Below are 14498 nucleotides of genomic sequence, written 5' to 3'. Positions count from 1 at the left end.
TTTTACCCACGTATGAAACAAACTGTTTAGACCTCTGAGGAAAAAGGCACTGTGCATGCACAAAATGAACCAGGAAAAAGCACCCTCCTGAGATATGTCTCTGCTTTAGTGTTTGAATTGCCTTTTCTCACTACTGAGGATTCTTCTCTCTAATTTCTGAACCTTGTAGACTAAAACTGCATAGTAGGGTTGAGAGTCCTGACTTTATAGTAGTCTCTGTGGTATATGTGTGCTACCATACATTGAGAAATAATGATGAGAATAGGGAGTGGGGAGAGAAAGAAAGAGGTGGGGAGAGAATGAGAAGAGGAAAGGGGCAGAGCTAACAGAGAAGGGAAAGCGGAAGGGAAGAAAAGCTATGAATGTTTCCTGCTGTGGTTGTGACTTTGTTAGTTGCCAGGACTGAGCTTAGCTGTGAGAGCCATGCGAGCTGCTCCCATCAGTTAGAGACTTTGGGGAGAGGAGGACCCAGAGGACAGCCCACAGCCTGGCTCTTGGCGTGAGGGTCTCTGTGGGCGCTTCAAGCTGGGACGTGCTCTTGAAGCTGGATCCACAGCAGAGAAGCGTGAGTAGCTAAGCGTCCCTGCCTGTTTGCACGTGCTGCCTTGGTAAGCTCTTTCTCTCCATTTCTCGAACTCTGAAAGCTTCTAGCAGAGATCAAGGGAAGAAATATTGTGTTGAGATTTGCAGATTTCCCCTTTCTGCCTTGTCTGGTTTGATATTTGCCTGTTAAAAAGATTACTGAATGTAATAGAACAAGAGGATCTGTCGAGCTGCATTCTGCTCATGTGTGTGTGTAACATGTCCCATGTGAGGCCAAATACGAGAAATGCAGGCTAATCATTGCTATATATTGCTGTATACAACACGGGTGTTAAGCTGCTCTCAGGATTTGAGACCCTGGACTTGTTATCTCCTCTGTGACACCATCAGCTTCCTGCCACAGAGCTCCTGATTTCTGTGGACAGCAGTTGGTAATTGGTAGCCACAGTCTGCGGTCAGAGCCACAGCATTTGAGTCTAGCACCTGGGCTGGGCCCCGCTGATACAGTAGAGAGAGAGACAGACAGAAACACATACACACTCACACACACACACTCTCTCTCTCTCACACCCCACGCTGGCTATAACTGCAGCTCTGAGCTGTCTGGAGAGGAGATCGTCTGAGGCTGAAGGGATGCTTTGAACTGGGGAGGGCTGTGTCACGGTTGGACCCCCCCCTTACAGAGGACTCGATTATGTCCACTGACCACCTGAACAACAGCACACTGAAGGAGGCCCCGTTTAAAGACCTGTTCTTGAAAAAAGGTACACTTCCAAAGGCCAGCTGTGGGTGCTGCCTGCTCTCTCGGGTTTCTTGTGGTTATTCTTGGAGTTTGGTCTGAGGACAGAATTGAGAAGAGTAGAAACTTTCTCCAGAAGTTTGTGTCTGCCTAGGAGGGGTCTGTCAGCTCTGAGATCACTTCAGGGCTGGACTCTCTTTAGGAAGATGTCTTTGAGGTTTTTTCATCTTCTTTCTCATCTGTGATCAGTTTGTTCCTGTTGGAGATGTTATGCATAAATACACAGGTTTGTTGCTTTGGAGTTTTGCTTTTTCAATGCTCTGTACATGAGGCTAAAACCTCCCCTGGAAATTCTGTTACTCACTGCTAGACTCATGGGTACTTTTTTTTTTCCTACCCTGAGTCATGAAAACACTATTTTAAAGAAAAGATGTATTTCTCAGGATGTGGGTGGCTTATTGGGTAGTTTCTCAGGTCACTACAGTACTACAGTGCAGTAACGGTAGACATTAAGAAAGAGAACTGTGACTCTCAAGGGAGGAGAGAGAGCCAAGGAAAGTGAGAGACAGACAGACAGACTGCTAGCTAGGGAGCATTCAGAAACCACTCCTCTTAATGGTGAATAAGATGGTTTCTTGTGCAGCTGTATTTTTTCCTAATACTTTCCTAAATTAGTAATGTGAGGGTGGATTTTAAATGACTTCTGTAGAGAGAATTATGGTTTTATGTATGTATTTTTTTTTCCATGTATAGCATGGCAGAGGGATAGACTTTTAAAAGGTTTGTAATTGCTTTTACTCCTCTGCTGTGTTTTCAGAAAATTCTGTCAATCATCTTTGATTGGAACGTATTTAGCTAAATTTCTTTCTGAAGAGATCATAAAACTCTAGATTCTGAAATGCATAGTGAAAAGTTGTGTTGGATGAATTCTTGGACATTAGTAAATTTAAAACATGTTGTTCTAGCTGGATGGACTCACGGTGTCTGCATTCTAGGGATTCCATAACCAATCTAATTGTCACTGACTGCTACCTGCCTGCCAATGCCATCGAAGGCACATGTCCTTTAACTGCAGTCAGGCACATGTGCCCTGGCCACACCTTATCCTCAGAGGGCCCTGTGCCATTTGACTGCACTCTGCTACTATCTCTAATCCCACAGATCATAGGTATCATCTCCCACTTTTATTATCTTGCAAAATGTTTTATATACCGTAAATACATGAATATAAATAGGATTCTGTAAACAGGTAACTTATAGCAACCATGAGGCTCTTTTTCCAGTGACAGTTTTCCCTGCCTAGAATAGTAATCGTTGAATAGTTGTTACAGAATATGAACATCTTTAGCAAAACTTCAGCACCACTGAAGTCATTAGTGTTTGGTGGAATATGGTTCTGTGCTAGACACTGTTCAAAGCAGATTAGGCAATTAGAGCCCTTTCCTCCTAGGGATTTCTTCATCAGTTTATCTAGAGTGAACTCTGACTTTGTGCCAGGCACATGCTACCTGCTGAAGATGCTACAGAAGAACAAGATACTCTCCCAGGCTCACTCCCTGGAGGAAGAAGACCAGAAAATGGGCATTAACAGGACAGTGATAAGTGCTGAGACAGGGTTCGAATGCACACAAGGGAGCCTTCCAAGGGTAGTGAGCCCGTCATCAAGGGGTTATGAAAGAGCTTCTAAAGGAAGATAAAGCTGGGAGGTAACACCAAATCTGGGTGTTTCTGTGGGGTGACTCTTTTCCTGTTCTCTTGTTCTACTTTTGTGGGATAGAATGGAGCAGCAAACCCACCCCAAGGAAAAGTAAATTCAAAATATATATAATCATTATGATGACAGCTCTTACTGTTTTGCCTTCTGAACTTCAAATTTTGAAGTTATAACACAGGCTGAATTTTCTCCCCTTGACCGTGGTGTTTAATGAGTGTGAATTTTCATTCAGCCATTAGAGTCTCCAAGAGTATTTTTATACTAACAGGTCACAAACTTGAGGCAATTATAGTCTGTGTAGATTCCAGTCCTGCCCCCACCCATCTTCCTGCCCCTACCACCCCGTCTCTGTAGGATTTGGGAAAGAATTTTCCAGCCTTTAGGAACATTCAGCACTTTAAAAGTGTCACGGAGCCATAAATAAAGACTAAAACACCCCCAAGGCTGTCATCTTCTCACCACACCCATCTCTGCCCAGGATGACAGAGAGGAAGGAAATGCAGGCACACATTCACTGTGCCTGAGCCATAGTGGGGACCTAGGCGAGCTCCCTGGGAGAGAGGAGCTGCCTGCAGGGTAAGCCTCAGTGGCAGCTAGCCTTGGTCTCAGTGTTCCCAGTAGATTCCAGCAGTTGGGCGAGTGAGGTAGAGGTGCTGCTGTTGGTTAGGGTGGGAGAGGAACCATTCTGGGTATTGTGCAAGGATTTGTGGACAGCATGAAGCCCTTTCAGTTATGTCGTAGTATTCTGCATGACAACTTTTCTGAATGCTGCCAAGGTGCTTACTTGGCCTGGTGAAAGGAGAGGGCTAATGAGGGGCCCAGACTTTGCCCCACCTCCCCCATTATATGTTCTGTGAGAGCATAAATTACACATCTGGGGCTTAAAAACAACTAGACATCTAGAAAGTAGGACTTATGTGAAGGATGATATATTAATGGAGGAAAGACCAAATAGAAGATGGTGTTAACCATCCCACAAATAGAAATGAGTGTTATATTAGGAACCTAAGGTGGTAGAACCACACTTCCCCAGAGTTCTTTAAAAATAGTACAGACGCTCATGCCTCTAATATGAGTCAGTTAAGCTCTTCGTTGAACCAGGACTAGACCAACAGACCTCACACAATTTCTTCTGTTCCTGTAATTCTCCACTGTGCAGCCTGGAATTTCTTGGAGACATTTCTATAAAAATAGATACCATCATCACTGACATCTCTTTTACTGTTTTACAGTAATAAACTTCTATGATGCCTTCCTGTAAATTTTAGACTAGATTTATTATAAAATTTCTGGTGTTGGGATTGCAATGACTCATCTATTATAACATCCTGAACTGCAGCCCCATGAAAGGGAGGGAGAGTGTGAAAATTTGACTTTTGCCTAAAATTCTTTCCCTGAAGGGCCTGCTTTTTGGCATTCTTCTGTTGACGTCAGTAGCTGTTGGAATCAAGGAAAACTGACCAGTGGGCTGTGTTCAGAATCCATATTGAGAACATGAAATTTTGGAAGCCTTAAAGTATCCTATTATTTTCTCAGAACTTTATTATTCCTGCAGGCTTTTTTAAAAAAACTTTTAGTAGTTCTTCCAGAATTCATTCTCTTCTCAGCCTCTTCTTCCCACCCCATCCCCCAAAACCAAAACCACAAGCATTTTTCTTTTCTGTGTACCCCAAGTTTTATGCACCATTGCACATTTCCTCTCCCCTACCACAGGAAAACAGACATCTTGTAGGGCCAGATGTGGGCAGACCAGGGGGAGGGAGAGGCAGCGAGGCCCCAGTGCAGTGCCAGGTCTCAGCTGGTGTGTGCCTCACTTTTTTGGGCAGACTGCTGCTCCTGGGCAGAGGGTTGGGTGCCACCTTGGTTCTCAGGAAGCAGTAGCGTGCCTGAGTCTGTCTGATGAATATGCCCCTTCAGGGCCTATTGAATTCCCTGTGGGATGGGTAACGGCCTCACAATATCTTCTGCTGCCTTGTGCACAGCCATTGCACCCTGGGCCTCCCAAGCTTGGAGCACATTGAAGAGAAATGAGCAAAGTGTAAGGCGGGAGGGTATGTATGTGTGCGTGCTTGTGTGGGGAAACATGGTCAGGAACTGCTGCCTTGAAGGGATGGTGGTTTCAGCCAGAAGTGGAGAGCACTCGGCCTGCCTGAACCCTGACTGCACAGTCCAGGGAATTGCTGGATGAGGTCCCCAGAAGCCCTGAAAACATCTGTGGTTGAGATCAGGAGTGCAGAAACCTTGAAACTGAACAGGTGTGCTGAATTTTGTATGGTACTCACTTTCAGAAGTGGGAATGCAAGGGTTTTTTGCTTTTTTTTTTAATGTGAAGTTTCTTTTACTTGCCCTGTGAAAGTTGTTTTCTTAAGAAGGTGTAAAATCAGTCCCTTGGCAACAGAGCCACATCCAGAGGCTGGCAAACACTTTGGGGGCCCTGATGGTCTCTGAGCAGTCTCCATGAAGGTGTGGGGGGCTTTAGGAGGGGGTTCAGGAATGGCAAATGAAGGGACAGGAATCACCTGTCACAGTTATTACAAAGTGTATGGAGATAGAGGAAGGGGAGGGGCGGGTGGCTAGATTTGGGGGACTACAGCCCCTTTCCCACCTACCATCCCTGCTGCAGATATCCTGCTGGTGGTATGGTCTTTACTTATTTGCCTTTTCCAATGCCTTTTTTTTTTTTTTAAAGATTTTATTTTCCCTTTTTCTCCCCAAAGCCCCCCAGTACATAGTTGTATATTCTTCGTTGTGGGTCCTTCCAGTTGTGGCATGTGGGACGCTGCCTCAGCGTGGTTTGATGAGCAGTACCATGTCCGCGCCCAGGATTCGAACCAATGAAACACTGGGCCGCCTGCAGCGGAGCGCGCGAACTTAACCACTCAGCCACGGGGCCAGCCCCTCCAATGCCTTTTTAAGTAGAATTGTCCTGTTTAAAGTGAAAGAGGGTGTGGGAGGACAGATGTGGTGTAGGGGGTTGCTCACATACTCCGTCCTGAGCTTGAAGGGGATCTTGAAGGGAAAGGTTATCAGTAGCACAGGACTCAGGGGTCTGGAAGTCATTACGCTTGTCCCCAAGAACCCTCTCTCTGTGTATTCCAGTTTTCACTCTGAGAATTCTTTGGACCCCTCTTGGGGAAGTATTTGTAGCCCCAAAGAGAGTTAAAACCTTATGTTCTGTTTGTTAGTGTTCAAGAAAGCAGTCTGTTTTCATTGACTGATTCTGCCCGATTTCGAAGCGAAGGCCTGCTGCATGCTGCACTGGGGGCCGCGAGGCTCTGCGTGCACTCCACACCCGAGGACCCTGCTGCATGTTGCACTGGGGGCTGCGAGGCTCTGCGTGCACTCCACACCCGAGGACCCTGATGCATGCTGCACTGGGGGCTGCGAGGCTCTGCGTGCACTCCACACCCGAGGACCCTGCTGCATCTTGTGAGGCCCTGATGTTGGAGCCTCAAGGGCCTCCAAGGAGCTGCCGCAGGCGACCCTGATGGGCAGCCAGGGGCCGAATTGCTGCTGCCGTGCTTGCTCTCGCTCCTGTGGGCCAGTCCCTGCAGGAGGAGCTGCCTCTCATGCTTGCCGGACAGATGTCGTAGCTCAGGCTCTGACTGGGCTTCTGTCATCCAAGGTGGCCAGTCGGGCTTCACCGCTGAGCTGCTTGCCTCAGTCAGTGGTGCCCTGGGGACCCGGTTCATGCCAGGCAGTGCCCTGGCGCTGCCCATCATGAGTTCCATGCTACTCAAATGCCCGTGAACCCCCTGGGTCGCTGTGTGTCCTGTGTGCCATAGACATACCTGCTGTGGCCGTACTCACGTGTGAAAACTCAGGACAATGACCCAGGAGCTGCTGACTACATCTCAAATCCTGGCATCAGTAGTGCCTGCAAGATACCTAGGCTGTTACCGTTTCTACTAGAGCATCTGCGGTCAGTAAGTCTAGACCACCAGTTCTCCAAGTGCAGCCTGAAGATCTCTGAGACCCTCCCAGGTGCTCACTGAGGCCAGATCTCCTTCGTATACCTCAGCCAAAGCAACATGTCGCAACAGATTGAAGGTGAAGCAGAGAGGGGAATCCAGCTGTCTTCTATTAAGACACATAGTAAAGAGATATGCCGGTGTAAAGCAGTGCCACTCTTACTCTTAACATTAGAATTTTTTTATTTTGAAGAATACAATTATTTTTATTGTGTTACATATGTTAACATGTAATGAGTTTATTTTTTAGTGAATACATATTTAAAATTTTCAGTTTTAATAATCAGTAGCTTTTAAGAGTATAGAAGGGTCCTGAGAGCAAAGCACTTGAGAGTTGCTGTCTAAGCAGCCCAGGAAGGTGGAGCCAAGGGAGGAAGCACAGCAAGTTTGCACACCTGAGGGGGAGAGGGGGTCCTTTCAGGTGCACAGGGGCGCAGCAGGGCCCAGTATACATGGCACGTTGACAAGAAAGCTGGTGAAGCACAGCCTAAGAGCAAGTAGTCCCCTTTAAAACAAAGATGATGGTGATTCTGTACATTGTTCCCCACAACTTAGATCTTTCTTACCTTTGCTTGTGATGAACTTTTAATATGATATGACATCAGAAGATTCATGACTTTCAGACAATACAAAATGTTCTATGTGCTATCTCGGACCAAAAGAAATAAAATCCAGAGCAAATTAAGATCTCAACCTAAAAATACAAACTACAAAACCTTAGAAGAAATATTTTTAGAATATTCGAGAAGACCTTCCTAATCAAACAGGAATCTTAGAAACCATAAGGGAAAGTGATGGACACTATTTGATGACATAAAAATGTATATCTTCTACAGAGAAACTCACAGCAAAGTTTAAAGAAGTGACGGACTAGGAGAAAATATTTGCAGCACATGTAAGAGACAAATATTTGTATCCGTAATATGTAAAAACTACTTACAAATAAATAAGAAAGAAGTGAGAAAACTACAAATAAATTAATATGAACTAATATGATTATGAAAATTACCAATTACCAGTAACCATAGGGAAAGATCTAAAATTACTAGTAATTGGAGAAATACAAAATAAAACAAGCTTTATATTTTCACTTGTCAGATTAGTACAGATGAAAAGCATGAGTGCCCAGGGTTGATGAGAGTGTGGGGGCACGCCCTCTCCTTGGAAAGGCTCTTTCATAAGGCAGATTTTCAGTAGCCATCAACATTTAAAAGGATATATATCGTTGCCCAGAAATTTCAATTTTAGGGATCTTTCCTATAGAGGTACTTACAAATGTGGGTCAGCCCACACACTCATACTTGCACACATCATACACATGCACACACATAACAGAAAAAAGAAAAAACAAAACAAAACAAAACATAAAATACCACCCTAAACATCCATCACTTAGAGAATGTAAGTTCTAGTGTATCTGTCTTCTGGAATAGATAGCCACCATAAAGTTAGTTTGTGTATCTTCTTGTTTAAAGATGTCTGTGATGTATTAAGTGAAAAAAAGCAGAACAATGTATTTGTACAATGATTCCATTCATTAAAAAGAAGAAAGCCCTTATTCAATAGGCAAATGCACAGATACATACAATGGGTGAACTGTGCTCCTCCCTAGGACGGCGTGGGGTTGAGCGGGGGGTCAGAGAGTGCTGCAGGCCTGTGAAGGGGAACTTTTACATTGTACGCCATTTCCTTCTATATTGTTTAAAGAAGTCTTCATTATTTTTATAATAAAAATCCTTTTCAAATAAAAAACAAATATACTTGAAAATGTCCATAGAATTATGAAAATATAATTTGACTGCTACCAATGTTTATCTGTATAACTTTCCATATTCAAGAAAAGATGATGTAGAAAGATATCCTCCAAGTAAGGAATTAACCCATGAAGACTTTGTGGAAGACCCCTCACTGTAGTCATCGCTTTCCTCTCTTTCCATGTCCATGAAGCAATTAAGTTTTCTTGAGAAAAATATTTGTTAATTCCAGGACATGATTTAACCTGAAAGGCAATTTATGAACACTGTGCTATTCATCCACAAAATCAAAATAAGCGTTGGTAAAACAAGGCATTATTTTGGATTCAATCTTCATGCTACATTAGCTGCCTTTGACCTAAGCAGAATTAACTCCCTGCCTCCTTATCTGCTCGTCACTGTGGTGATGGTCCTTGGGTTGGTGGCTTGCCCCTCTGCACATTCTCACAGTTCCTCGAGATGCACTCCTTGTGCTTTGCAGCCAATGTAGGCCTCAGTCCCGTCAGCAGTAGCTGTCCTCACAGGGAGCACACCTGTGCAGGTGGGCAGAATGTGCCTGGAGCCATGCACCCCAGAACCCTCTCTTGGCTGTAGTGTGTGTACTCCAGAGTCATTCATTGATGACTCTTACTGATGAAGCTGCTTAACTACATGCCAGGCACCACCCCATGCCTGACACCGAGAATAGAAAGTAAATAAAAATAGGTTCCTGATCATAGTTTTGTGTGAGAGACAGACTGAAAAAACACAGTCACATCTCATGTCATAAGTGATAAAGCAAGGGATCCAGCCACGTGGCCAGGGAGGCTTCACATGGGTGTCATGTTACATGGGCACCAAAAGACACAGGGTGTCCTGGACATGCAAACAGTTTTTTGGGTTAACATGTCACATATTCCACCACCTGTGGGGATAAATGAGGTCACATTTATATCTGTACTCCAATTGCAAAGGTCTCAGTCTGTGCCCTCTCTGACTGGGAGCGATTTCAGTCTTTTCCAGGAGGTTCTCACCATGAAGATTTCTGATAGTCCCTGGGAGGCCTTTAAGTGTACGTAAATTTGGTGGCTTCCTTCCCACAGGAGGTGGATGCTCGGACGTGCTCCTGGGGCTGAACTGGGCACCCAGGCCCCTGCAAGCCCTGCTGATCAGCCATTAGGTCTCGGGGGGTATCCAGCACAATCACAGCTACGCAGGGTGCAGTGGGGTGGGGAGCCCAGCACCTGGGCCTTGCTGACCACCAGCCTCCAGAGCTGCATGGGGGCACTGTCTCTTAAGCCTCTTTAGTCAGCCGTGCCCACTGGGATCAGCCCTTTTGCTGCCAGGTGGGGGTGCGCCTGGAAGACCTATTTGGCCCCAGTGGCTCACCACATAGGGCTCAGCAGTTCAGTTCTCTCAAACTCACCTCACCGTTCTCCAAGGTAAACTCCGGGCTAGGCCCCCGACAGGCCCAGTGACAAGCACAGTCCAGCCCAGTGCAGCAGGCATGTTTGTAAATCTTTGTCCTTCAGGTGTGTGTTGGGGGGAGGGCAGTGCCACAGGACAGGACATGATGGAATCCAGGAAGACCCTCTGTTTACCCCCTTCCCAGCCCTGCTTCTCTGTTCCCAAGATGTGGATAGCAGGAACACTCACCTGTAGATATTTGGGGAAAGATTCTACCCAGTCTCTTCCTGCATCTTCCTGAGAATGAGGATACTCTTGAGAGTGTGTGTGTGTGTCCATGCCTGTGTTTGTATACATGCCTTGTGTGTGTATCCATACATGTGTGTATATGTGTACATGAATGCATCATGCTCTTGTGTATATATCCATGCACGTGTTTGTATGCATGCACATGTCCATGTGTGCCTGTGTGTGTGTGTGTTGCAAGTTCGAGGTAGTACCACAATTGACAGGGCTCTTCCCTCTTTCTCTTGTCCTTCATTATACTCCATACTTCCCTACCTCACAACAAAATTGTACAGTGTCTTCCTCACTTCCTCCCAGAGCCTCTTGCTCTTTAAATTGATTCCCCTGCACAGACAATCATTTCTTTTCAGTGTGTGGGGAGACTCAGAGGAAAACAGGTGAGCAACCCTCAGCAGAGCCTTGAGCTAGAAGCCAGAAAGCAGAAAGTCTGGGTTCTAGGGCTGACCTTGAGCATTGAGCCTCAGCTTCCTCCCTGCAAAACTGAAGGGCTTGAATTCCCTACCTCTAATTGCCAACTCAACGTGCTATTGTTCTAGAAGTAGCTCCATGGCACTGTACTCGTGTGTGAAGTGTGTAGTAATGGTACCCAGGAAATCTTTTGTAATGGCAGTGTCAGAAACCCAGTGGTGACCTGACTGCTCATAAAATATGGTTTTATGGGTCTCCAGCCCGCAGGCTTGGAGACAGTGGAGATGTTTTCCCTAAATTACTTATAAAGTCAAAGCCTTTTGGGGCTGGCCCCGTGGCCGAGTGGTTAAGTTCGCACGCTCCGCTGCAGGCGGCCCAGTGTTTCGTCGGTTCGAATCCTGGGCGCGGACATGGCACTGCTCGTCAGACCATGCTGAGGCAGCGTCCCACATGCCACAACTAGAGGAACCCACAACGAAGAATACACAACTATGTACCGGGGGGCTTTGGGGAGAAAAAGGAAAAAATAAAATCTTTAAAAAAAAAAAAAAAAGTCAAAGCCTTTGAGGAAGGGAGGTTGGAGCTTTTTATCAACAAACCTATTTTCCCTTCAGTGTACTCTGTAGATCCTGTGCGGATGTGCTTTGGGAATCTTGACTTAACCATAAAGATGGCTTTAACTTTCCTGGAGAGATTACACTAGGAGAAACAACTTCAGTTTTGAGAGACTTTCTTAAGTCCCCTGGAGGTGGGGGTATGGAGGGTGTTATCTGGTAAGAACGGAGTTTAGATGATGGAGAGCACTGAGCTTTTCATATTCCAAGAGACAGCACTCGAGGGCCTGGCTGCCCCTTGAGGAGGGCTAGCCCATGAGGTGGCCATGGCATGCACACTGGGCTTGACTTTGAGTTCCATGTGTGAAATGGGGTCACTCATGGCACAGCACCTCTAGAGGTCTTGTAGGGCCAACAGAATATATTTTCCTAAGGCCTTTCTCATTAAAAAATTGCAAAGACAGAGTTTGTCTGAGCACCAAGGTTAGGCTGAACAGAGAGGTCTGTGGGAAGGCCCCCATGCCTGGGTCTCCCTTTCTTCAAATGCTATTAGAATGTCAAAGTCTGGCAGGGACCTTGGGCAGCAGATCTGGGGGAAAATATTTTCTCTCTCATGAGGTCCTTATGAGGACCGGATTTGTGCAAGAGGCCTTCAGTGCCTGATGGTTGGAATGATCAGAGTGCCTCAAGAAGGTGGGTGTCTGGAGAACTGGGTAATGGCACAAAGGGGCATGTGGCTAGCAGCGCTTTCCTCTCCCTTCACAGCGGAGCTGGAGTTCGCCCAGATCATCATCATCGTCGTGGTGGTCACAGTGATGGTCGTGGTCATCGTTTGCCTGCTGAATCACTACAAAGTCTCCACACGGTCCTTCATCAACCGCCCGAGTCAGAGTCGGAGGCAGGAGGACGGGCTGCAGCCGGTAAGTGTGGGCCTAGGCCCCTGGGGTACTGCCTAGGCCTCTGTATCAGGTTCCAAAAGTGAGGCCACGTGCCGGTGAGGGCCACAAAGCAGAACAGCCTCTCGTGTTAGCCCACTGTGGTTCAGAGGTATTGAAAACTCTCTACTGAAGGTTAATAAACTTATGGAAAAGTGCATTCGCCCTGAGTGTTCAGCTGTGAATTCTCACAAACTGAACACACCTGTGTAACCAGTACCTAGTCAAGAAAGAGACTTGACCAGCCCCGAGAAATCCACTCAGGCCCCACTTCCAGACCTGCCCCCTACAAGGTCACTACTGCCTAGACAGCTGTCAGCACAGATTAGTTTCAACCGCTTTTGAACCCTATAACAGTCGAATCATACAGCAGGTGCTCCTTCCTGTCTGGCTTCTTTCACTCGACATTTTATTTGTGAGATCCATCCACGCTGTTTATGAAGAGACCTGTTCTTAAATGTGGTCCAGGAGGTAGGTGTTCCAGTGATCAATAACAGACTCGTGCGTCACTGCCTCCATCCGTAAGATGCCAAGGTGGTTCAGCAGGGCCGTGGGGGTGGGTGAGCTAGAAGGGCAGTGCAGACGGTGGGGGCTTGGGGCCTCCTCAGGTGTGTCTGTGGGGGTTGGATTGTGTAGGGGGCTCACAGAACAGCAGAACATAAGAGGAAGGCTCTTCAGGTTGATTTTCTAAGGTTTCTAGCTACTTTTTGCCCTGAATCACCCTCCTTTTCTGGAAAATAAAACTCTAATATTCAACTAAACTGTCCTATGATCTGTACCTGGGAGACCAAGGGCCACTGTAACTTTCTGTTCTGAGCTGGTTTTATAGTCTGTGATTCTGGTGGCTTTCAGCAAAAGGCCTGGGAAGGGTGAGTTTAGGCAATTATAAATTCTTGACTTTGGTAGTGCGCAAAGGAGGCAGAATCCCCTCATGATTCTCAGCCACTCAGAGTGTATGTGTCAGGATCAGGGCTGCCTGGTAAACTGCCTTAGAGAGGCCATGATGAGTAGAGGGGTGCAGCTGTCCTGGCAGGTATGGTGGAGTTGCAGCTGGGCCCAAGGCCTCTGGGACCCCTCAGGAGGATGGGGTCATGCTTCATCAGGGCTGCAGAGTTGCTCAGTGAGCCGTTAGCACTGCTGTCCCATCCCCATGGACATGGGGGAAGTTGAGGTTTGCTGAGTGTTCTGTGTCCATAAGAGGCAGAGGGAGAGGGAAGATATGGGGCTGCTGTGTGCCACCCCTTAGACCCAGAGAGGAGACAGGATGCCATCGGGAGGCCAGGATCAGTCCTGAGAAAAAACCCTTTTCTCCCTCTTGCTTTCCCTCGTCCTCTGCTGTCTCCTACCTTCATCTCCCTGGGCCCTGAGTCAGGCCTGTGAGCTCCCCACCACACCCCTGGCCCTGTTAACATGGCTTTCCTAGTGGGCCCTGTGTTATCTGGGCAGTCCGGTACTCCCTGGGTCCAGACTCACTGACCACTGGTGTCCTGATGCCTACAGATTTCCCACTGTTGTATAAGGACAGCTCTGTTACCTGAAGGAAGGAACCAAATCTTCTGGTTCTGAATACAAAATACGTGTAATTCTCCTGAGTTTAAAGAGAGAGGACAGAGAGAAAATCTTGTCACAGCAACAGTTTCACAACTACAGAAGGATCAGCCATCATGCAAGGACTGTAAATGCTGAACCTCGGCCTTGGGGGAAATATGTAAAACTGTCCTGCTCCTTGTCATCATCAACAAGGAGCTCTCAAGTTTCCACAAAGTACTGATCATGAATTTATCCAAGTTCCTGTCTTACACTTTCTGCTCCACACCTCAACATGCTGGAGTCGCTGCACAAGGGCAGCTCAGACTGCTTTTCCAGTGCCAGCCTCGTCCTCACCCAGCCCATCTGCTTCCCCTCCCACCCCCAAGTCCCTCGGGTGGGAGAGGTGGCTCCTTCCTCCACTCCTCAGTGCAGATGTGGCCATTCCTGCTATCTCTGTGCCCATCCATTGTTGCCTGAGTGCCTGCCATGGGTCTCAGCCCCTGGACTGAGATCTCCCTAGCCCAGTCAGGTATTGGGATGGGCACACACCTGCTCTGGCCAGCAAAGAGGTGCAACAGGAAGACAATTTTACAAAGGTAGAAAAGCAAAAATTTAAGTATGTTTTTACTTGGGAATGTGTCTCCTGTTTCATTTGGAA

At 46.8% G+C, this 14498-nt stretch overlaps 1 protein-coding gene across 50 annotated transcripts in view; it reads left to right on the top strand.

Annotated features, from left to right (window-relative positions):
- The window catches only part of LDLRAD4 (low density lipoprotein receptor class A domain containing 4), a 429284-nt gene that overhangs the window by 389787 nt on the left and 24999 nt on the right, over nt 1–14498 (top strand). For 47 of the 50 annotated variants that reach the window (XM_070220627.1, XM_070220613.1, XM_070220649.1 and 44 more), the window contains one exon: nt 12141–12295. In XM_070220627.1, the coding sequence (XP_070076728.1) occupies nt 12141–12295 (155 nt within the window). Of the gene's footprint in view, nt 1–295; nt 609–1043; nt 1308–12140; nt 12296–14498 lie in introns of those variants that run through there. The other 3 variants (XM_023648204.2, XM_070220652.1, XM_023648202.2) reach the window with 3 other exon arrangements.

The sequence above is a fragment of the Equus caballus genome, chromosome 8 (genome assembly GCF_041296265.1).
Source record: "Equus caballus isolate H_3958 breed thoroughbred chromosome 8, TB-T2T, whole genome shotgun sequence".
NCBI classification, from domain to species: Eukaryota; Metazoa; Chordata; class Mammalia; order Perissodactyla; family Equidae; genus Equus; species Equus caballus.
Note: the sequence above shows the minus strand (reverse complement) of the source record. Positions and strands in the feature narration are given on the sequence as shown.